Below are 25,057 nucleotides of genomic sequence, written 5' to 3'. Positions count from 1 at the left end.
GTTTACTCTAAAAATTCGTACACATCTCTTGATTTGAAAAGAAATCAGTTTCTACCATTACCGTAGTTTTTATGTAATTCATTGTTATCAATGTGAATTGTATATGGAATATATTCATGAATATACTCCTTGAAATATGAGATTCCACAAATTCCTGTAATATTTTTTTTTACAAGAATCCAAGTCATTACAAATATACTATTATAAATAAAATATTTTAAAAACTATTAATAATATTCTGTTGAGTCTTTGTTTTGTTTCTCTGTGTTGCATTTATTATTATTATTATTATTATTTTGTGTTTTACCCTAAAGTTGCAGTTTTTATGTTCATTTCACTTCTGCTTTGATGAACACATTTTGGTTAAATTCAGATTTTACATTTGAGAGAATTTTGAAGATGATGATGATGATGATGATAATGATGATATTGGTGATGTGATAATGATGATGTTGATGATGATGATGATGATAATGATAATGATGATAAAAATGATGGTGCTGCCGATGAAGATGATAATGATAGCGATGATATCCTAATATATATCACAGTAAAAAGGTTTTCATGATAGATGGAATTGAAAAAAAAGTCTAAATTGCCAGTTCCTTATTTAACAGTAAAAGAATACCGCACATTAAATTCGAAGTTCGAAACCCTTGCATGTAGGCCAATAATATTGTTATATCATAATTTTGTATAAAATCTTTAATTCTTTTATATTTTTTTCCATCTTATTCATGTGTTTTTATAATTTCAACATAGAAACATTTTTTTCATTGTTATTTATTTCTTGGTACAGGTAGGGTTTTTGCTTCTTGCATGTATTATCTATGGGTACTATCGTTATTTTAGTTATTGCTATGATCAGAATCAGAATTGCATTCGTTCGCAGACCTTCTTTTGTGTTTAATATAGGTTTTAAAAGTTTAAAAAAATGGAATGTTTGCTTACTTTTTCATTTATAAGAAGGGAGTATCTTCATTAGGAGGCAAGTACAATTTTTTGTGTGTTTGGGGGGAGTCGGGCTAACTCGGACCACAGGACAACTCGGCCCAGATGCAAAAACGGTCATTTTTTGCATGTTTGGGTTTAGGGTTAGGTTTAGGGTTAGGGTTAGAGTTAGGGTTAGAGTTAGGGTAAAATGACAAAAAATGACCGTTTTTGCAGCTGGGCCGAGTTGTCCTCTGGTCCGAGTTAGCCCGGATCCGTGTAGGGGGGGGGGGGGGGTTCTACTACTACTAGATCTTCGTACAGTACAGCCACACTGTACAGTCAGGTACAAGTAGTACGTGCGAAAAGCAGGAAGATTTCAATTGCACAACTACTACCAGAGAGCTTATACTACAGAGAGGGCTTGATTAGCTCCACTAAGTATGTAACATTGAAGTAGAAATAATCGATGTAGAAATAAATGCTCTCTAGCTGTTTATAGATTAAAGCATAATTAGAAACGGTCATCCTCAACCATTTAGCATTAATTATGTGCTTTTAAAAACTTTTAAATTTGCTTACCATGATTCATTCCTCCCCCCCCCCCCCCATAATTTTGAAGAAAAAGGTTGAGAATGGTGTATAGATCCTTGTCTAAGGTCTATAGTATATAGACAGAAAAATCAAATTTGGAGTATATTTGTTTTAAACATCTTTGAATTTTCACGCTGTGTACAAGAGATATTCTGTATAGCCTAATATAGTCTCGGTAGAACATATCCAGGGCCGGAACATATCCCTGCACAAATTTTTTGACTGATATTTTTGGTCGTATCCCCCCCCCCCCCCACTCCGAGAACGGACGAACCCCATGCGTGTTGCCAAAATGTCCTTTTCGTAACAAAAGAAAAAGGTCGACCCGTATTGACTTTACACACCGGACTTTTGCTGAAATGGGGGGTCGGTTGGAACACGCATATGCGTACCCTAAATAACACTGAGTGGGGGGCCGGGGTCGATCGTATCAGTTGCCTATAGGCTAAGGGTAGGCCTACTTGTTATAGATATATAGAGTCTAGGCATATTTCTCATTATATCTTTTTTTTATTTGCTCTCATGCAAAAATCATGCTTGAAGCGTATGGAATAAGCTGTGAAAAACAAAGAAAAATAGATAGATCTAGATCTACATGCTCTTTTTCCTTTTTTAAAAAATTTCTTCTAGAAGTCTATTCACACACGTTTCGGCATACTACGGAAGTATCATCGGGTACGTTCTCTTTAAAATAGTAGCTCTTGTAACACGTGTGCGAAAGAGAAGTAAAAATGGCTTCTGCACTCCGGTCCATGAAATTTTCTAGAATATTACCCTTAGCTGCAAGGATTGCAACAAGGTCAAGCCTTCAACGTTCTGTTCGAGTAACACCTGCTAGAATATTAGATGACTCTATTGGTAGGAACTTCAGGTAAATAAACAGAATGTATTTAAAAAATTGTGTGTGACTGTGTGTGACTCTCGATCTCGCGGAGGCGAGAGCTCCTGCCTAGCGGAGCCTATTTGCCAGCTCCCCCGACTCCAGCCGCCCAGGTTATACTGAACCTAACCGACGTTTGTGGAGGGGCTTTTTATTTTTCGTACCGTAGCTCGTAGCCTGCCCGGTTTTAGCTCGTTTGATTTTCACAGATAGATCTACTTCTCTAAAAGTGAATCATACAGTTGCTTATGTATATCAGTTTGTAGTTAAAATTCTAGTGAATCAAACCATGCCGTTCTTATCTGCTAGTAACTCCGGGAAGCTCAAACACCGACGCCACAGGCGTCGTAGCTTCGGTTTTACTCTCGTGGGGACTAGTAAAACAGCCGATGGGGCGATATCATCGTTAAATCTGCAAAGGGTGTACTTACAATTTTGTCTTCATAGGTTGCTCGACTCCTCTGAGCATATGGATGACCACTTGAAATTATAATTTGAAGAAGTCTTTGATGGGGGAAAAAGGGTTATTCGGCCCGGCCTCCTACACCAACGATTCTTCCATGTTGCAGCGTCGATTCAAAATGGCGAAGAGAAGGTACGCATGCGTGGCAGAGGCGCAGAAAATATGAATATTCATGCTATCGAGCGCCGATCGCTCAAAATCGCTGAATATGCACGACTCGAACGGACCGCTCTGTTTGTTCGAGTCGAGTGCATGCTAACGACGTCGTTGCTTTGGAAGCAACATGTACTTAAGAGTTAGAACTGAAATGAAAGACATTTGCAGAAAAGACTGAAGGAGTAGTCCCGTCAATGACGGTAATGAATGTTCATTTGATGATGTTTAATGTTAAGTCCATTGTGCAGTGCTTAGTGTACACCGAATTTCCCGTCTCTTTCGTTCGTTAGCCTCTTATTGGGGTAGGGTCGGCTCTCTCTTTAGAGACGGAAGCCGACTATACGCATTCCCTTGCTAACACCATGGCCATTTATGGCCATATTTTTATGCTCCGAAAATCCCCCCAAATGTCATTTTACCTCGTGCATGTTATATTGTAAATTAGGCCTAGGCTATAATAAATTGGTTTCACTGACCAACTTGACTGAAATAATCAGTTTAATGGTCCCTTTTTAGGAAATTTATGGGTCAAAATCGAAATCCATGTTAAAATACGTCTTGCAAGATTTTTAACATGGATTTCGATTTTGACCCATAATTTCCTAAAAAGGGACCATTAAACTGATTATTTCAGTCACGTTGGTTAGTGGAACCGATTTATTATAGCCTAGGCCTAATTTACAATGTAACATGCATGAGGTAAAATGACATTTGGGGGGATTTTCAGGCATAAAAATATGGCCATGGTGTTAGCAAGGGAATGCATATAGTCGGCTTCCGTCTCTAAAGAGAGAGCTGACCCTACCCCAATAAGAGGCTAACGAACGAAAGAGACGGAAAATTCGGTCTATGCTTAGTGTAGATCTACAACACAATTGATTACGCGTTGGACGGAAATGTAATAAGTTATCGAACATTGCCGATATATATGCATGCATATTTTTTTCATGCTGAAAAAATAAGGATTTTTTGGTCAAAATACTGATTTGGGGGATAAGAATACTGAAAATGCAAAATACAACTTGGCAGCTCTGATCTCTGTGTAGTTGGCTCGGTAATATTAGCCACATAGCTGAAAGCCAACCTTACATCTTGCCATCCATTCTTTGTTCTCGAGAAAAATGTACCTTTAGGAGCCCCTTGTAGGCTTTTCCATCTCTGTGTTGTTGGCTTGGTAATGCAACCTGCCACCTACCGCAAATCCACTCTTGTCTGCATGGAACAGACGATGTGGATTGTATAATACTGAGAGGGCCCTTATCTCTTGCAAATACATTTCAAAGTCCTTGAATCAATCTTTAATTTTGTGACTGGACACTACTGCTCTTTCCTTTTCCTTCAGTTGAGGCCTTCGATAAACGAGTTAAGGGTCTCTCTTTATCAAGAAAGCACTTTAAAACTTAAATGAAAAGGAACATATTCAAGAAAAATAAGTGGTTGTTGTGTACTTTACAACATCTTTTAGATTTAAAAATGGGACCCCATACATTCATATGGCTGCTTTAAATGAGATCTCTCCCATTTTCAATCTCCTTAGAGTAGCTTCGAGGTCATCTTGTTGTCAAGGAATTTTCGCCAATAAAGTTTTAACATAATATACATAAAGTACAGTGGACTTGTAATAAGCACTGATAACAATCCTGATACCTAGCAACATCATCAACAACGACCGACTCCAGTAGCAACATTGCTGGAATCAGAAGTCTTTGAATAAGTGATGTTTGAACCAAACTCCATGCAGTTAGGGGATCCTCTTTGCTTGCTTTCTGGACTCTGCACTCGATTACTCCTATGTCCTCACTATTCAAAAAACTTTAGCCTTTGTTATGCGTGTGAAAAACATTGTTTACATATCAACTCACTTTTTCTTCACATGCATTCCAGCATTTCAAACCTGCGATGTTTTTCGGTAGCAACATCGAGGTTTCAGTCGGTCTTAGATGCTCAGCAGGACGACGTGGATTCCACCACAGAGGTTGCACAGCAGCCGATCAGATCAGACAATGAGTTCAGGATCGTACTGAGGAGACTGGATGACATGGTCAGGCGGACAGGGCGTATCACCAAAGCCCAGCTGCTCCTTGTATTCGATGAAATTTGCAAGCTAGGTAAGTAAATGATTTATGTTATCATCCCTACCTAAACACAGTCGCAAATCATATAGATTGTATTCTGCCTATAAATATGTTAAAAAGGCCAGGTCCCTGTTTCATTAAACTTGTTACTAGTATTATTAAAAAGTTGCATTAATAATCCGCACCATTGTAAGTTTGCAAGTAACAATTTTTGTTGCCACAAAAATATCTATTATTTATAGCAATATACAAAAGATTTATTTCTCCAAGTTTTCTAATTTACTGGAACAGGGGGGGTTATTTAATTGTCTTAGTGAGTAATTGTCCAAGGGAGGATAGCTCTTCAGAGGGTATAGTTTCCTGGAGGATAATTGTCCTTTGCTGAATGGTTGAAGTTTGGGACCTTAGACGTGACGGACCAGGAAGAGGATGTTCTAGATCCACAATTGATTCTAAACATTCAAAACATTTTCTTAATCCCCAGGTGCTGCCAAACCTAACCAGGCCCTGCTACTCATCAGGAGCTGCGGTTCACTCTTGCCAGAGGTTGCCCTTGTGGAAAGGACAGCACTTGTCTCCAACATATGGGATAAACTCAAGGAGCTGGGTAAGTGTACATCACATGAGCTAGCTAGGTTTCTACAGTAACTTATGGCAAGTTGTAGAGCATCCCATCTGAGGTCAAACATGCAACCATGGAATACAATATGATTTTACTATCACATACATTTTCCATATGATTTATCTTTGGTTTGTCAACCTAAAAGGAAATATCTCTATGATTGGATGTGCATACCCTTGTTACTCTAGGATTATTGTAAGTAAATAAATACACTTGATATCACATTGAATGACTCTTTTAGTTTTAATTGAGACCTGTTAATTGAGTCAGACCTGTCTCAGACGCATTTAGTTTTAAGGTATTGCCTTTTTGTGTGTGTATTTATTGTGCAATCACGAACGACAGCCACTCCAGGTATCGACAGGTAAATGTTGACAACTTGACCTTGAAAAGAGTAATCATCTTTGTATTTGATGGTTTTGTTAAACAGGAACTACTTTTGATGTCACTCATTACAACGCTCTTCTCCGAGTCTATCTTCAAAATGAGAACAAGTTCTCCCCAACCGACTTCCTGGCTCAGATGGAATCTCATGGCATTGATCCAAACAGGGTAAGCTTGCCTACTTTGTTTGTTCATTTGTTTTTGGGTCAATAGAATTCACCATGGTCATTTTATGATAATTAGTTGAAAATAAGAAATACATCCATATTGACTTTCTTGGCGCGAAACTCAGTAACCCATCGTAAGAGGGAACATGCGGACTTAAATAAATAATGGTGATGACTGCAAATTGTAGGTTTTATAGTATTAGAGTTTGTACCGCTTCTTTGACAGACCTGCCGAGTACCAGTGAAAGTATCAAAGTCACTAGGTAACATAGTGTTTTAGCAAATGTGTTAAATAAAGAATGGTGACAGTCGTTACTTATGAATGGCAAAATTTAGACGTAGGGTTTCGATTATTGGTACAATACGAAACCATGTGACTGGGATGAGCATAGCTTATGATAGGTTCTTCTATCAATCATGAAGATGATTTATTTTGCAGACATTCAATATGGTGGTGTGTTTTTTCTTCTTCAGATTACCTACCAGAGGTTGATCAGTGCTTACTGCTTACAAGGGGATATCCAAGGTGCTACCAAGATCCTAGAGTTCATGAAGTCAAAGGACCTCCCCGTCACAGAAGGCATCTTTAATTCCCTCATCACAGGACACGGAAGAGCAGGGTAAACACCCTCTTTTGTTTTGTTTTGTTTTGTGACTTTCGTCTTGTTTTGTTTTGCTTTGTTTCATTCTGTCTCATTCTGTGGTGTAAGACATGTGATGTTTTGTTTGTTATGACCCACTCTCATACATATGTACTCTGAATAGACCCAGTTACGAGTCAGAAATTCAATTTTTCAGACTTAATCTTATTTCACTTTCAGGCCATTTCTCCTCATATCAAGCTTCTTCTCATATCAAGCTTCTTCTTTTTTGTTTAGTAATGAACAATTCAATTCAATTCACCATTTATTTCAATCATAAAACCATAACATAATATATATATACAAAAGTAACATGAAACAATCATAATCTTACACTTCTGGAAATCATGAAGAAATTGGAGACTTAAAAGGAAGTTTGAAAAACTTGTTAGCAATAACTCCCTGACATAAATTATAAATAACAAGATTACATGGTTGTAGACGTATGGGACTCCAAGTTGTATGGATCTCATTTCAGGCCAGTGGAGTAATTACCCACTGGTATCCCTAAGATGTATTTCAGTTTTTCACCAAACAGAAGTTATGCATGACACTTTGAGGCATGCCTGTGGTTAATTGGATATAGCAACAACTAGTATGAGCATGATGGAATTTGCCTTTTATTGAGCATCTTTTTAAACTTCTCATTTCCTTTTTCTCTGCAGTGATCTTGAGAATGCACAGAACATATTGAATGTAATGAGGTAAGTGGATATTATATTTAAAGTACATTTTCAACTATGGATATTTGCATTTAAAATCAGAGTCAGATTTCACTATTTCAGTCAATATGCCAGTTGGCTTGTAACAGCTTTTAAAAAGCATCGAGAGTCAATCACCCAAAATCATAGGCAGAGTGATATTCTAGGAAATATGACGACATGACATTCATTCCTTTGCTTTTGATCTGGTTATTTCGATAACTATATAACTTTAGTTTCAAATGATTTTTGACATGTGTTCTTTTATCTTTCATAATTCATGTTAGTTTAGGAGGCATGTTAGTACAACAAATAGACAGTTAAAATTTTGTCTATTTGTATATGTTGAAAACCAATCGGTTCCTTCTTGAAGCTTAGAAGTGTGAGAAAATTCAGTAATCAACAGGTCAACAGGTCTATTGGATATTATTTCTCATTTTGTTTTGTTTGTTAGGAGCGTTGGACTGGAGCCTAGTTCAGACACCTACACCGCACTCATGTGTGCTTATGCTGAGAAGGGAGAAATGGAGAGCATCACAAAGGTATGATACCTAGGTTAGGCTTTTAATTGCAGTGGTTGATTTTAGAGTTACCATATGCACTGTCACAGTTGCAGAATATTTCCCTTCTGTAATTTATTCAAGTATGTTCACTTGTTGTCACTTGGAGGTACATTGTATTTCAATGTGTTGGTTGCCAATGAAAAAGAATTGTTATCCTTTGAAAAAGACGATTTTAAAAAGTTTCTCTTGAATTAAATTTGTAGTATTTTGGACATTATTTCCCTTGGTGAAAGTACCTAATGCCTGCAAATTTACAAAGTAAAAGAATACATACACAATTCATCCACTTTCATTTTAACTTATGGATACTAAACAGTATTTGATTTTAATTTGTTTTGTAGGATCCCAATGTTTTAATCAGAATACCGGTAGTAGGGTTTTATTCAAAAGTTTGGAATTCTGTAAGTGTTTGAAATTGACCAATCATGTGGTTTCACATTGGCCAAACGTTACTGAAGCATGTGGTATCAATAGGTAACTTGATAACGCATCATATCCCACTATTTTTATTGGCGCCATATAGCTATCACAGGAGCTGGAATCAGACAACGTGATTCTCTCTGGAAGGTGTTATCTGAGTGTGGCTTACAGTCTTGCTACTTGTGGACAAAGCCAACATCTCCAACAGGTAAGCAATATTCCTCATGAATTATCACAACACTTATAACATTTGTTCAGGTTTAATCTATTTCTGTAATTTTCAAACGATTGGTTTACCAGGGATTTTGTAAATTTTCAGAATTCATTAGTTGGTCTCTCTTTACGGATTTGATGTTTTTTTGTGTATTTTACCACATGTGATTTTTAGGTGAACAATGTATATTGGATCAGTTCCCAAACTTTTGCATGTTGCAGGAAGGTTGGCTGTAGTATGACTTCTAGACTCTAGATGAAGAGGTTGTGACATTTGGTTCCAGTCTATTGCATGTATGAGATTATAAATGTTTGATATGTTCTTTTTTAATTCTGATCTTTTTTCCTCAATACACAATGACCTGTTTTGGTTCTGTTTTCTAGGTCCTGGAGAAGGTGCAACTCAATGCAGGTTATATTCCAGGTGAGTGTGAAAAATCAGGTCAAAGGCTGTACCATCTTGTCTGATATTTGTGGGCAAAACAAGCCCTTCTAATTTTGTTGATGAGATTCTTTCCCCAGTGTTTCCTCAAATAGGATTATAATTATGGGGCCAATGAAACATGAGTAGAAAATAAGAGGATCATGGGGGACCAACAGGCACCAATTAGGCATTGCTTGCAATATAGAGGGTGCAAGTAGCTATAAGTAGTGCAGTGGGGCTTTTTAACATTCTCATGACTTCTGATTGTTGGTACAGATGCTATCAACCTGTCACTGAGCCTGATGACCAAGGGACAGTCTGAAGCAGCCTTTGAGATCGTCAAGATGTTCCAGGGATTGAGGGTAGATCAGAACTCTGCAGAGCCACAGAACCAAGGCAACTTCTTCATCGATCATGCAGTCCAAATACAACTCGTAAGCACGGCTTTCATTATGAGACAGACATAGATAGATTTTGTAGATCACTTAGTGGTACTTGTGTACAGTTTGTGTACATAGAGACATTTCCTATTTGGAATGGATAGAAATGAAATGATATGATTATAAAAGATAACAGGCTTTTTACTTCAATTATTCTTTCTAGTAAGCATGGATTGTATTAAAATATGTGGGCTATGTTTTACTTGATCGCTTGGTATTAATTGTTTACCGTGTCTGTACATGAAGATGAAAATGAAATGAAATGATATGAATTAAACAGAATCTGTTTTTAATTTTTTACTTCAATTGTTCTTTTTAGGCTCATGAAACGTTGTTTGGACACCTGGATGAGCTTATGTCATCTGGTCTCCACTCATCGCCTTACATAATAGCGCTTCATTCATCGCTTCGGAAGGTGAAGGAGAATAAAGGTTTGTGCAACAAATATGCTATCAATATAGCAATTTGGATATTTCTTTTTGTGTGTTAGCTATTTTGCAATGATGTTCTCTCTTACCTCTGCCTTTCTGTTTTGTTTTTATTGTTTAGATATTGCTATTATTGCTCAACATTTTGCTAGATTTTCTTAATTTTGTATGAGTGTGTAGTACACGAGTTGACAGCAAACTTTTTGACTACACATGTCATGTTTTGATAGGCCTAAGTTTATTCGTCTTCAGTGCCATGTATTCACATTTTTTCAATTGTTGTCCTTAATCAGGGATTCTATGTCCTTATCATACAGAATACATTGAAATTGGAATTGGATTGGAATTTTACTTAGTAATAACCTATGTGCCCTGTGCCAATATCTTACCTAATATGTAGTCTGTTTAGATTTTGTTAAAGGCGTTACATTACTATGTGTTCAAATATATGTGTGAACGTCCTTCTGGCTCTCAGCAGATGATGTTAACATTTCATTGTATGTTTGTTTACTTATTTTGCAGATTATCCTTTTGGAATCATGAGGAGAATGATTGAGCTAGTAAGTATTATGAATGTCGTAAGCATTGTATGTGAATGTTTTCTTCTGTTGATTACCGTACTGTTTTGTTTATGGATAATAACCTGCTCTATAAAGCACACATGGTCAGAAATTTCTTGTTAATGTCCTAGCTAGCTTTAACCAATTATTTTGCTTGAAGCTTTAGAAACGATTTTGGAAAAAAAGGAAATGTTGATTTCTTTACAAAACAAGTTTAAGAGAAAAATGTTAGCTTAATTTGTAGCTCCTGAAACAGGTGGTAAGCATTATAGCAAGCCTTTATCTATTTCTTTCATCTAAAAATAATAAGCTCTTAATTGACTAAAATGGTTCTTTTCGGTATCCATACAATGGCAATACTCAGTGATTCACCATTTTGGGATTGAACTAATGGAGAAAGTCTTATTTTGCTCAGAACACATTGCATAGCATTGCTCTCTTCCTTATAATATGTAAACAGCCTCAAATGTCTTGGGTACCTTACCTTATTTTACTTATTATGGGAGGAAAAGAATGGCTTCAAATGGAGTTTATATCTCACACACCATGTGTATTACCTTGGTTTGTATTGATAGTATTTGATTGTTGTCTGGAAGCATTCAAATAGTATACTATTGGGTGAGTTTCTCTTAAATGTCCATAGTGTATGTAATATCAAGGTGCCAACAGGGATATTAGTTCGTTTTATAAGAGATTTCTCTTTCTTTTGCTGCAGGAGATTCCAGTAAGACCACACTACTTCTGGCCCATCTTTGCAAGAGATTATAATGCCGGTGACAAAGAAGGTAAGGATGTCAACAAGCGATCTATTAATGAACTATTTAAACTTCTCCATTGCTCTGCTCATGGTAATTGCAATGAAAACAGCTTCAAACAGTTACAATTGCTGTGCTTAAGCTACCAGTAGTCAGTCTAAGACTTGAGCAATCTTACTTCTTCAAATAGAAAAGATAAACAATAAAGTCTTTATATGAAGACCATTCAAAGTAGTCTAGAAAAGTGGTTTGTCTTCGCAGGCGGTCTTTGAGTACAGGTTCTTTTTATGCAGGTTTCAATGAGAACATCAAGGGGAACATGAAATGTGGTCTTTCTATACAGGTGATTGCCGAAGCCTGTTTGACCGTAGCATGCAATTTGTGCTGGAGCAAGGTTATTTTAGTACAGGTTTCAATGAGAACATCGACAGGGAAACATGAAATGAGGTCTTTATAGACAGATGGTCTTTCTATACAGGTGGTCACTAAACCCTGTTTGACCATAGCATTCAATCTGTGGTGGAATAAGCTTAAAATAATTTTCTTTTCTTTCCTTTCTTTGCAGGCGTCATGAACACACTGAAGCAGATGAGGGATATGGGTGTTGAGACCAGCAGTGATACGCTTACCAAGTTTGTCTTTCCATGTCTTGGAGGGACACTAGCAGACATCCAGGCAGCCATCAATGTAAGTTACACAGTTGCATGCAGACATTCCATTTCATGGGGATACCGGTATTGAGTTTTGGGAATGCCACATTAGTCATCATTGATTTTGTATTAAGTGGGCAATCATTGCCTGCCGTGCAACTTTATTTTGCACCTACCCAGAAACTTCTGCCCTTTCTTATAAAGAGTTGTGATCTATCGTAATTGATCACAAGTTGTCCAATTTCAAGTTGTGATCAATTTGAATCGATGGCAACTCTTTCTGATATGGGGCCCTGAAGTCATTGATATAGAAATATTCATTGAACTTTATTATTATTATATAGCTAGTGCTCACTTTTGGTATAAGTGGACATGATAAAAATTACTTAATTTCCTGATGTTTCTTAACACCTATGAGGGTAGAACACTACCTCTAAATATTCATTTTAGAACACATGTATGTTGTTTGGAGACATCATATGTTTTGTTGTAAGATGGCAAAATCATATGCCAAACAAATCGCAGCACCTGGCAACTTTTACAGATTTTACCCTATCTAGTACACAGTTGGTTCACTCATATTAATGTCATACTATATATGTTTAAATGCAATACGATTGGCATTCATCATAAATGCTCTCTATCTTTACAGGAGCTTGGGATACCTGCTGACAAGTCTCTTGTGACCGCCATGGCGAGGAATGAAACCAGACATCAGAGACTGGATAGCGTGGTTCAGCTCAGTAAGTCCTCTGTCTTTTCTTTGAAGTGTGAACATATCCAATGATTTGGATGGGAATTACAAAAATGATTGGTAGGAGACCGGTTTACTAACATATTTAAATTTATAGATGGATTTTTCCTGTGGACCTAGTGACAAATTATTCAATTAACATGTTATTAATGAATGCACTACAACACTTAGAATCCAGTCTGCTTAAAGTACTTGTTGCTATGTCAAGCAAGCCTTAGGCAAGCATTAGGGTTGTCAGGAACAACCTTTGTCTCAAAAGTATGTCTTATCTGAGGGATTAGATGATTAAGGATAAATGCTTTGCCCAAGTGCATCATTGTGTTTTTGCCTTGATCATTTGATTTTTTTTGAAGACCACTCTTGTACCCACTGAACTGTACTGTCTTCTTCAGAAAAATAAATGAAAAACACCAACACTTTTTGAGGGGGTTTGAGGGAGAGGTGTAACGATTTGTATGTTTAAACAATATGTTCTTATCAATTTTGAATGAGTGAATTGCTAATGCAGTAGCAGCATGAGTTGGAAAGATGATTGGAACAATGCTGCCCTTGTATTAGAGATAGTGTACAAAAATATCTCATTCTAGGCAAAGTTCTCAAGTGTGAAATGTGATGATAAGGATGATATCCTTCAGGTGCATTTGGCAGTGCTTCTTGATTGTGTGCTATCATCTACTTATTGTCATTTTCATTCCCTACAGTCAATGAATACAGAGATCTTGTTGATGTACCTCTCATAAAGGCTGGTCTGGTTGTTTGCTTCAGCAAGTGAGTACAGGTTTCTTACTTTGCTAATTGGTGGTCTTGGAATAAGTCAAATAACTGGTTTTGCTTAATACATCAACATGGAAACAGTGAATGAATCGTTCGTTCGTGTCTCCTTAGATCAAGATAGTTAGGTAAAGTTCCTCAATTATAATTAAATTAAATTAAATTAAGTTCTTCCATCGCCCGATTGAATGAATTAAACCCTATAATGGACTCTTTGGTACATGTCCTTCTAAATTAGTTTAGCGCAGTTTTTTGATAAGCCTATAAAGTCATGTCTAACACAGGGAAACTTTGAACTCAGTCTAATTTCTTTCCTTAAACTTGACTCTAAACTGAACTTCAACCTTGTATTGGGTTTACATTTTTGTAAGATATCTGCATTTGAGTGTTCAATTATGATATTTGTCTGTAAACGAAGTGGCACAAAAGAGGGTAATAACCAAGTGGTGTTTTTGTTAGAACATGCTCTTGTATTCCAAATAATGATGTTTTTTGTATTCAATGTTTTTTTTTTGTAGGAACCCTCAAGCAGAAGCAATGTTTCAGATCTGTAAACACCTGGTAGATAGCCATCAAGTCATAGAAGACAATAACATTACCAAGGAAGGTCAGTTTTGGACTTTGCTATTTGTAAATTTACAAAGAAATCTACAGGTACCTTGAGACCATGATTAAAATCCGGGGGGGGGGGGGGGGGGGGGGGGGGGGGGGGGGGGGGAAGGGGGGATCCAGACTCCCCTCCTTCTTTCCATTTGTATTATTGAAATATCCAGTTCCTTGGTGACTAATGTGCATGTGCTACACAGCATGTATGTCAGAGTCCCTTATACTTTTATTTATAATGCTCTATTTATATTTAGAATTTGACATTCTCAGATCAGGGTCCCGTCTTGTAAAGAGTTGATATCAATCGCAACTATGTACATATAAGAGATAGGAGACTGTAAACTTGTGATTGATTGGAGGACTTTCAATTGCTTTGGAGTTGTAAGACAGAGCTCTAAAGTAATACTTCAAGCTTGTACATTGGTGGTAGAATACAAGCATAAAGCCCAAAACATACATATGAACAACAAAAAACTTGCTGATCAGTCCCTCGGTGCGTGATTAAAATGTCCAATCAATTATGAACCAGTCCACAAGAGGAGAGGCCAATATGACTGGTAAACACATGCACCATGGAACATATCGTGTTGCTCTAAAGTTGTTGCTTGGGCTGTAGGCATCAGCTGTTACAGACAGACAGTGGTAAATACTGGTTAATTTGGCTTTTGAGTCAGAGTTGAATGTTTTGTTTTGTTTTTTAAATCAAAATGATTATTATGTTGTATAACTCAAATATTGCTTGTATATCATTTGTTTTTCAGACCAACTTGGGAGCTTCCTGTATGATATTGTCTCTAGCATCCCCATAAAACAAGCTTCGGTGGTCAAACCTGATCTGGATTTGTTATTTAAAAAACTGGCAAGAGAGGTAGGTTTCCCCTCATGTTTATCTTTCAACGTAAAATCTTGAATCTCATTTTTTTTTGTTAAATGGAGTGCACGAGGTCCTTCCCAGTTATGTGTGTAATCAAAGTTGTAATAAATTGTTGCTATTTGATTATAAAGAATGACCCATTGTGTTGCTGAAGTAATTTACAGCATCCTAACTCAATGTAGGCCGTATAATCAGATCATCGAAAGAAAGATAATGGAAACACTGAGATCCAATTTTCTTGTCATCACAAGCATAATAAATCTTCCTATGGTCTTAATGGGTTTATATCTAGTACAGCAACCCTAAAATTTAGAGCTCAATCACTTAATCACATTCATTTCGAGATCTCTTTCTTTACCCCCCTCACCAGGGTCTATACGTCACTGGGTCAAGGTATCGAGGGATTCGGAACCAACTGGATCGCATCAAGCTGCCCATGCTGAAACCTGCTGCTCTCAAACTCCTGGACCCTAGCGAGGTCCAGAAGGATCGCGTCGCTAACTTTGATGTTCTATCCGGAGAGGTATGTAGGATTCTGCCATGTTGTCCTTAAACAGATGTCTCCCAGAGGAACTTCTGTCCTTTGCTATCCTTTTAGTGGAGCAAGTTACCTTTCTGGTGATTCCAATCTCCAGTTATCCTGTAGAATTCTGTTATCCTTGTCCAGATATCTTCCAGAGGACCTTCTGTCCTTTGCTATCCTTTTGGTGGAGAAAGCTACCTTTCTGGTGATTCCAATCTCCACTTATCCTGTAGAATTCTGTTATCCTTGCTCAGATATCTTCCAGAGGACCTTCTGTCCTTCGCTATCCTTTTGGTGGAGAAAGTAATACCTTTCTGGTGATTCCAATCTCCAGTTACCCTGTAGAATTATGTTGTCCTTGTCCAGATATCTTCCAGAGGACCTTCTGTCCTTTGCTATCCCTTTGATGGAGAAAGTTACCTTTCTGGTGCTTCAAATCTCTAGTTATCCTGTAGAGTTCTGTTATCCTTGTCCAGATATCTTCCAGAGGACCTTCTGTCCTTTGCGATCGTTTGGGGAGAAAGCTACCTTTCACACTGTCCTATCCTTCAGGTAATCACTCATAGGTGTCTTCAAGCGAACCTAATTGAATATAATGTAATCATTATTTTTATATATTAGGAGGTATCCCTAGAGGAGCTAGAGGACCTTCTGTCCTTTGCTATCCCTTTGATGGAGAAAGTTACCTTTGGTGATTCCAATCTCCAGTTATCCTGTAGAATTCTTTCAGAGGACTTTCCGTCCTTTGCTATCGTTTGGGGAGAAAGTTACCTTTCACACTGTCTTATCCTTCAGATGTCTTCAAGCGAACCTACTTGAGTACAATGTGATTGTTGTTTTTCTATTAGGAGGTATCCCTAGAGGAGCTGGAGAGCCATCTAGTGGAGCTGAGAGAGAAAGGAGGCAACCTGAGAGGGATCCTGAGGAGACTCCTTCTCGTCCATACTACAAACAATGTAAGTTCATCAATCCTTCTTATCTGAGCTCTGTTTCATGATACTTTGATGACAACTGTAACATTCATCTAATCAAGCTCAGTGATTTTATTTGTACCAATCACCCAAGAGAAAAAAGTGTTTTGTATGTTAGTATTTTTATGTCCGAATAATAAATCAATTAATTAATATTTACTGAAAAAAATCAACATGGATATGCACACGTGGGGCAGGGTATTATTTTGCAGTCCCAACAGCAATAGGGTTTTCTCATCTTTTTTCCCTCAATACTGCTCAGCGAAAATACCTCTTTAATTAAAATAGGTTTGACATACATCATTTACTTATTTTGGGTAATATAATATATCCATGTCATTTTATTCTGAGATTATATGACTTTTCAGAGTGTTGTATCCAAACCCTTGTTTTCTTCTAGAACTACGAGCGAGCCATGGAGCTGAAAAAGGAGTTTGATGAGGCTCATTATGAACCAACAGGAGCTATCTTTGCCTGCCTCATCACCATGTGCAGTAACCAAGGCAGATTCACTGAAGCCATGGAATTCAAGGACAAATTGTAAGTCATTTCTTGCTGTTGTTGATGTAGCATGAGTTCAACAATAACATTCTTGCCAACCTTTCACATTTAAAATTGGTAATCTATCACGGCAAAATTAGGAATATAGTCCATTTTGTATACTATTCACATAGAATATTTCAGGAAAAAAGAGGAATCTAGGATTCAAAATAATAGGAATCATTCCTCCAAAATTGGAATTGTTGGCAGCTATGCAATAAATTACATTGGGGCTCAAAATTCATACATCTGGTTTTTAAAAAAAAGTGTTTTTTTTGTATACCTTTGTTAATAATCTCTTTGGTCACATTTGTATTGTGGTTTATTACAGGAGATGGGAAGGGATGTCCAGCAATGTAAATAAATTATGCTGTACGGTATTTGAAGCTCAACAGTGCTCATAGATATTCAAACAGTGAATGTTTTGATGTATTGTGATTGATTATATTCAAAGTAGCTGTTTCATGAATTACTTGTGAGTTTTCAGCTGAATCAATGTTCAGGTAGGATACAAAAGAATTTGATGAACTTCATTGTTTATATTTTGGGGGTAAAATGTTTTTCATACTTTTCTTATTTCAGGCATAAGTTTGACCCCAGCTTCAAGCTAGACATCTCCAAGTATCGCTTCCTGATCTGCCACCTTGCGAAAGAAAATCAACTCCCAGGTCAGTCAGTGTCTTTTCATCTTCACATGTACAGTCAAACCTGTCTATAGAGACTGCCGAAGGGAAACACAAAAAGTGGTCTTTGTAGACGGATTCCTTTAGTACATGTTTCAATGAAAAACCATTTTCAAGGGAAACAAAAAATGTGGTCTTTGTAGACAGGTGGTCACTAAAGCAGGTTTGACTGTATTGTGCTTTTATTCAGCTCTGCTACCTTTGTATACTATCCAAGGGACTGGGTAATTGAAGATTGTGCTTTCACACTCAAGGACACTAAACACTGCCTTGTCTTTGAGTGTGGGACATCCCAGTCACAAAACAGCAGCTCTACCTTCATTCCTCTATTTACTGGACATGAAACTCTTAGATGCTAATATGTAGTACTGCTTCTAAGACAGCAATTGTGTTAAGAGATCTGTTTATATTATGACACTGCCATAGTATATTGAAAATCAATTCACAATGCTGATTAGCATCTTACTAGGGTTTTCGTGGTATGAAGAGGTGAAACTGGAACTTGAAATTTATAATACAGTAATAAACACATTGGTGTAAATATTGGTGTATGAAGCAAGATGAAAGGCATAAGAAAATATTAAAGCTTATATTGAATCTGGTACTGGACCTTTATACATAGTAAGGTATATATGTACAATATACATATATACCTTCTTCATAGTCTGTATCTGTGTATTGTATTTACATGATTCAACAGAGAAACAGGTGATGATTTACATGTGCACACAATGAACACAACTGTATTGCAAGTTCCAATGGATGAAAATCTAGATAGGTATCTTGCCACTGGACATTCCTATAAACCTATTTGACATTGTGTGTGTGTTTAGCTGCCTTGGACATGGTGCAGGAGTTGAAGGAGCTCGGTGTGGACACGGACCGCATGGAGAAGCAGACCTTCCACATTCTGAACGAGCTAGCATCCCTGGGACTTAGCGAGGAGGTGGAGCGCATCTTTGAGACGATGGTGGAACTTGGTCTGGTGAAGCCTACCAACAACCTCGTGGGACCCGTTGTGGGTGCATACATGGCCAAGTAATGCTTTGTTCTCTTTCATCAGTTACCTTATCAGAGCGAGAGGAGAGGGTCATTCAAGATCTAAAGATGATTGAAAAACATTATTTCTGCTTTTACAAATTTTCCTGGACATGTTGGGGATTCTAATTTTATGGCTATTGCCTGAATTCAGGCCCTGATATCTCCAAAGTTCTGGGCCCCAATGCACAAAACTTACCATTGATGGTAACTTTGCCATCAATTTTATCTGCCATGGAAACCTTGATTTTGATTGGCTGTGGAGCCCTGTTACCATGGTAGTTGGCAAAGTTACCATCAATGGTAAGTTTTATGCAACGGGGCCCAGATCTAATGATGATTAAAAAAACATCGTTTCTGCCTGGACATGTTAGGGATTCCAATGTTATGGCTATTGCCTGAATTCAGGCCTTGACATCTCCAAAGTTCATGCCTCTTCAGGCTTCATAATGTAAAGTACATATGGGACAATTCCAACAAGTCTTGGTGCAAGACTAACTGTTATATTGGCTCATCTTATAAAGTCCTCCGTTCAATCCCAAGTTTGCAGTCTCCTATCTCTTATGTACATAGTTGCAATTGATATCAATCGCAAATAAGTTATGATTAATATCAAATCTTTATAAGACGGGCCTGACCTTTAACTTGTTGCTCAATAGGATTATTTCAAATTGTAAGTTTCCAGTTGGAAACAAAAACATCTATAAATCTCTCTATGATAGAAGATGACTTGTGAAGTGAAAATTTATGAGCAAAATGGTACATAAATTGAATGAATGGATACTAAAGCTTGTAGTGCTCTATATCAAGGATTAACTCTTGTTTGAAATGATTGATTTACAGGAACGATCTGGAAGGAGCACTGGCATGTATCCGAGACTGCCAAGCCAAGTACAGCATCATGCCTCACTTCCAAGATGTCCTTGTTCGTCTGGTGGAAGAGGGCCATACAGACCAGCTTCAGAAGGGTAGGTTGATGAGGCAGAATTGGGGTGGGGGTGGTGGATGGTAGTGATGGTGGTAGTGGTGATGATGACAGTGGTGGTGGTGGTGATGATGTTGAAGAGGAGATGAGGATGTTAAATTTGTAAGTGTTGTGGTAATGAAGATGCTAATCGTATAAATAATAGGGAGGATGATGGTGATGATGATGATTGGGTTGTAGTGATGATGATGTGTTAGTGGGGGTTATGCTGTTGAAGGTTATGCTGTTGAAGGTTATGCTGTTGAAGATGATGCTGATGTTGGTCATGATGACACTGTTATTATTGTTTGAGTGGTGGTAGTAGATTTGAAGATAGTGTTTGTTTGGGTCATGATGGAACGATAAGTAATGTCACTACTGATAATGATAATGATAACAATGATGGTAATGATCGTGATCATCATGAGCAAGATCATGATGTAAATATAATAACCACATGTAAATCCATCTCTATCTTTACCTATAAAGCAATGGACTTTGCGAGCCAGCAGCACGGTGATATCAACATGCTATATGATCTCATCTTTGCTTTCTGCACATCTGGAAAATACAAAGAAGCCATGAAGCTCATTGAGGTAAGATGTGAATTCCAATATTGTTTACCATATAAAGAAAACTTTCAAACTTTCAAATAATACTAATAAAGAAACTGGTCTCAAAAGAACTCCATTTTTTTAAATTGGAAATGTTCAAGGGACTGTATGGTGCTATGTTTGACATGTTAGACGTGGTTACATGCATGATAACTTTGCACACAAAAGTAAAGAGCATGCAATAGTAACAAGTGATGGTGCCGTCATGTTATTCTTCAGGTTGCTAATAAATTTTCAGTTTTCCTCAAATCATTTTGTATTCATGTTGACAAGAAGCATATGATGATGTTGGCGATGATGATGATGATGATGATGATGACCGTGATGATGGTGGCAATTATGGTGGTGATAGCGATTATGATAAAAAATGATGATGGCTGATACATGTATTTAACTCCACTTGCTTACCACTATCCCCTTCAAACAGACCCCAGGTATGATCGCTAAGAACAAGCGCATGCAGTGGTATGCCGAGCGTTGCATCGGAGCTAACAATGTGGAGGCCTTACAGCAACTGACGGCTATCACCAAAGACCTGTATGCGTGTGACAGGGACCAGATGTACTTCTATCTCATTCAGTTACACAGTATGTTATCCACACCTTTAACGTTTATGCCCCCTCTTTCATTTAGAGAGATTTAGAAGGATAAATAGATTAGAGAAAATTCAAGCTATTTTGTTCCATTTCTCACCGACTACTAAAAATTGTAGTATAAGTGATGGATGCTTTAATTTGATTGTCCTGTTATATTGTGGGTCAGATATAGTGTGATCAAGGAAATTATATTTGAATGGTCATGTTTAGGACACAGAACACAACTTGACCGAATACATTGGACTTGTGCATAAACACAAACAAACATAATCCTTGAATTCCTTTAGTCACATTGAACTAATTCAAATATTTCACAATGATCCTTGTATCATATTTGGTTTGAATCTTTTTGAACATCGTACTCTCCTGATGTGAATACTGTTTACTTGACATCAGTGATCATTGGACACCACAATTATAGCATTCTTCAGATTTCGGACATTCGATTCAAACAAGAAGGTGCAAGGCTCTGTACATAAGACCTTGTAGGATTCAAAACCATCAACAATTCGCTGCTAAGGCAGAGCAAAACACAATCCCTTCATATGTCACCTCTTTTTATTTTGCTCCAAAGCTCGAAACAACGATGTTGATAAGTGTCTGGAGGTGTGGGCTGCTATGCAAGAAGAGGGTGTGGTCCCCAGAGACAGGACGATGCGTTACCTTGCCAACGTACTCCGGTCTTACGACAGGTCTATACCATTCGAGGTCCCTCAGCTCACCGCTGATCAGGTACTGTTTTATGACACTTTTATTTCTTGATACTTCAAAAGAAAAGTGTTGATTTTGTTGGCATTTTTGGAAGAATTTGTGCAAGTGCATACTAAAATTGTGTTTATACAAGAGTGCATTATTGAAGAGCAAATTCATAAAATGACTCTTAATCTCTTAATGTATTATGGCAAATATATTTCAAGTAAACTTAAGGATTTCATTCTTTGTTTTAATCTTTGTGAAGGTGTTGTATGTTTTCCTCAAAGTAAATCTCCTTTGGGGTAAAACAAGACATCAAACTTACTTAGTATAAACTGTTCACTATTTAAAATACTAAAACAGATTGTTGCTTTAATGTTCCTATAACAGATTAATGTACTAAACAAATTTGTATTTGAAATTTATCAGTCTTAATTGAACATGATGTATTTGTTTGTTATCTCGTAAAATAGTTGGAAATTAACTCTAAATTTGTTGTACTTTGTAGTTGTGAAATAATCTTCCTTGTTGACATATTTTCAATTAATTTTGTCTTTAGCTTGGCAACGATGATCTAAATTCCACTGAGAAGATTGAACGTATCCTGAAAGCAGGAGTAAGCCTTTTTCAGTTTCTTTCTTAGTGTTATCTGCTCTTTTTGTTGTTGCAATATTTAATTCATGGTATTAAGCTAATATGTTTGATGTAAAATTTTTATTCTGATTGCACCCTGATTTTTTTATATATTGGTGACACAAAATTTGTTCCATAGACAATTTCTTTGTTGTTGTTGTAGTTGTTGTGTGTTTTTTTTTTGGGGGGGGGGTTAACTTTTTTCATGTTCTTTTATTTAAAACAAAGATATAAAATTTAGGATTAGGGATGCAATTGATATTTTTGTAAAGTGGCTTATTATAACACCTTGTGTAATGTTTATATCAGAGTTCTTTTTTAATGGGTTTTTGCTTTGTGACAATTTCTTAAAGGTTATATAACGTCGGTTGAATTCACCCAATGAAATATGAAGAGTTCCATATCCTTTTTGATCAGTTCCAATCAATTCAATTTTATTTCAGTTTTATAATAAAAAGGGAACATAAGTTCAGAGATTAATATTGTCATATTTACAGTAAAATACAAGAAAACAGGATATAAGGTTATAAAATGTACATTGAAATATAGTACAAATATTATTTTAAATAACATCCTTGCAGTTCCCCATGAATTGCAATAACTTATCATTCCTTCCTGCTTTTGTCTTGCTAATCTGTAGAATATTGGAGGAGCTGAGGAGCTTTTGAAAGAAGCTCTTGCTGAAGGGAAGGAGGTTGGTGCCGGTGTCTATGATAAGATCATCTTTGAGATGCTGAAGCAGGGCCACATTGATGATGCTCTAGCTTTGAAAGATCTGTAAGGATGTTTTTCTGTTATCATGCCCTGTATCACTTCCAGTAAACTGATCATTTTCTCTTTGAGGGTGTTCCTCAGGGATGTTCGCGTGCACCATAGCTGGTAATGTATTTACCATGCACAAAGCATGGAGTTCCTGGTATTGTACATAGTAAATACATGATCAGCTGGCCTTGTGCAGAGACGGCGCAAACAAACATTACTGCAGGATGTCCTTAAGAATGCCATTGAACATCTACTATTATCTTTAAGTTGCTATATTTTTCTACAAGAGTATACAATAATAGTATTTAATAAATTCTGCAGCACTGAATGTTCTTCAGTATTCTTGCTGGACTATTGTGACTATTGCCATAGCGCATTAATGTAAGCTTGTTAGGTATCATGTAATGGTAACGATACTCTGTGATAATGTCTCTTAGAAGTATAGTATTTAACACGAAAGATTATTAATTAATTTTTTATTAGAGCGGAGAAATCTTGTGACTTCAAGATGTCTGTCCTCCTTAACAACAAGCTTCTCATTGAGTACGTCAAGAAAGGAGACATTGAAAGTAAGTTTGAATTTACAGTAGACATCTTGATTTTGTTATAGAGGTGGAGACGAGATAACAACAAATATTGTCTGTTTTTAAGAAGAGTGCTGAAGAGTTTGATGAGTTTTCCAATCAAACCAGATGATTGTGTAGGTGGGGAGAAAGAAAGTGTTAGACCACAATAATGTCTGATTTTAAGATGATTATTGGAACATATTTTTGATCTAGTTTGTCACTCACAATAGGAATTTAACACCATTAATTGCTAGACCAAGTACACCCAGATTTAGAAGTTTGTGCTGAAAAGAGATAGTGTCTCATTCACTCCGGGTGTGTATTAAACACCATCATAATTTTATATTTTAGGTGCAGAGAGGCTGCTTGACCAAACATTGGAAGCAGACAAATTACCGAGACCATCAGGGATCAGGATGCTCTCAGAGAGATACGAGCAGGACGGACTCCTGGACAAACTCCTGACCTTGAAGGAGAAGTACGAGGAGAGGACGCAGTCTCGCTTTCCCATCGGCAAGTCAGTCTTAGGAGCTTACATTGTGAAGTAAGTCATCAAAGATTCACTTATGGAGTGTGAGGAAACTGGTTTAATATTAGTTACACATGAAAATGATACTTGTAGTTAATTAAACTTTTAAGGAGACACTGAACAATCATTTTGAACAAACAGTTGTAATATATGTATGTCCTTATGCGCTTAAGTAATATATGGTCAAACCATCACTGCATTGTTCTGGTTTCCAAGCAGAAATTTCTTACAGCAGATTTAGAGTTTGTACGAGAAATCAATGGTTTATTGTTTGTGTGTGATTGGTTATGTATGCTTCATCTAAATGCAATTTTTTTCTTCAGAGTATCAGGAATTTTTATTCAGTCAGATGTTCCAATTAGAGACAAACTCTATTAGCTTCATGACCATGTTGTGCTCATCATGCAAGACTTGTAATCACAAAGTGCAGATAAGTCTTCAGTTGACCCCTGACCTATGACATTGACCCCTTGCCCTCGTTTGACCTTGCAGGGGTGATTTAGGAGGTGCAGTGTCATACATAGAGAAGGAGCTTGAGGAGGATCCCAGCAAGTCTAGACGGATCGGTATGAGGTCGTTCTTTGGCAAGCTGCTTCAGAAGGACCAGCCAATGGATGAGGGTAAGATACCGGTCGATGGATTAAATGATGGATGGGGGACAAGATGATCGAGTTCTGAGAAAGACAAACTGTATTGAGTCATTCCGTGGCAAACTTCTACCGACGGATCAGTACACGTGTGCCGATGTGCAAAAGATTGAATCATTAATATATTAAATTAATTGATTAATGGATGAATGAAAAAAAATGGATGGATAAATGGCTGAATTTGAGGGGTTGATTGGTTAATTGATTTGAATTCTAAGTATGACAGA

The 25,057-nt window shown here is 37.1% G+C and overlaps 1 protein-coding gene across 1 annotated transcript in view; it reads left to right on the top strand.

The window, feature by feature from the left end:
- Nucleotides 1-2,208: 2,208 nt before the first annotated feature.
- The window catches only part of LOC755486 (leucine-rich PPR motif-containing protein, mitochondrial), a 28,625-nt gene continuing 5,776 nt past the window's right edge, over nt 2,209-25,057 (top strand). The window contains exons 1-32 of the mRNA XM_030998951.1: nt 2,209-2,395; nt 4,908-5,131; nt 5,583-5,705; nt 6,151-6,272; nt 6,746-6,891; nt 7,578-7,616; nt 8,068-8,155; nt 8,700-8,804; nt 9,194-9,233; nt 9,510-9,667; nt 9,993-10,104; nt 10,624-10,661; nt 11,377-11,446; nt 11,982-12,103; nt 12,719-12,809; nt 13,522-13,588; nt 14,110-14,198; nt 14,959-15,065; nt 15,442-15,594; nt 16,443-16,550; nt 16,966-17,105; nt 17,688-17,773; nt 18,622-18,826; nt 19,670-19,794; nt 20,280-20,386; nt 20,832-20,991; nt 21,575-21,732; nt 22,253-22,309; nt 22,967-23,103; nt 23,572-23,657; nt 24,006-24,198; nt 24,676-24,803. Of these exons, the coding sequence (XP_030854811.1) occupies nt 2,256-2,395; nt 4,908-5,131; nt 5,583-5,705; nt 6,151-6,272; nt 6,746-6,891; nt 7,578-7,616; nt 8,068-8,155; nt 8,700-8,804; nt 9,194-9,233; nt 9,510-9,667; nt 9,993-10,104; nt 10,624-10,661; nt 11,377-11,446; nt 11,982-12,103; nt 12,719-12,809; nt 13,522-13,588; nt 14,110-14,198; nt 14,959-15,065; nt 15,442-15,594; nt 16,443-16,550; nt 16,966-17,105; nt 17,688-17,773; nt 18,622-18,826; nt 19,670-19,794; nt 20,280-20,386; nt 20,832-20,991; nt 21,575-21,732; nt 22,253-22,309; nt 22,967-23,103; nt 23,572-23,657; nt 24,006-24,198; nt 24,676-24,803 (3,724 nt within the window). The 5' untranslated portion in view covers nt 2,209-2,255. The remainder of the gene's footprint in view (nt 2,396-4,907; nt 5,132-5,582; nt 5,706-6,150; nt 6,273-6,745; nt 6,892-7,577; nt 7,617-8,067; nt 8,156-8,699; nt 8,805-9,193; nt 9,234-9,509; nt 9,668-9,992; nt 10,105-10,623; nt 10,662-11,376; nt 11,447-11,981; nt 12,104-12,718; nt 12,810-13,521; nt 13,589-14,109; nt 14,199-14,958; nt 15,066-15,441; nt 15,595-16,442; nt 16,551-16,965; nt 17,106-17,687; nt 17,774-18,621; nt 18,827-19,669; nt 19,795-20,279; nt 20,387-20,831; nt 20,992-21,574; nt 21,733-22,252; nt 22,310-22,966; nt 23,104-23,571; nt 23,658-24,005; nt 24,199-24,675; nt 24,804-25,057) is intronic.

This window comes from Strongylocentrotus purpuratus, unplaced genomic scaffold (genome assembly GCF_000002235.5).
Source record: "Strongylocentrotus purpuratus isolate Spur 01 unplaced genomic scaffold, Spur_5.0 spur5_scaffold_5, whole genome shotgun sequence".
Classification (NCBI taxonomy): Eukaryota; Metazoa; Echinodermata; class Echinoidea; order Camarodonta; family Strongylocentrotidae; genus Strongylocentrotus; species Strongylocentrotus purpuratus.
This window is presented reverse-complemented; position numbering and strand designations above follow the sequence as displayed.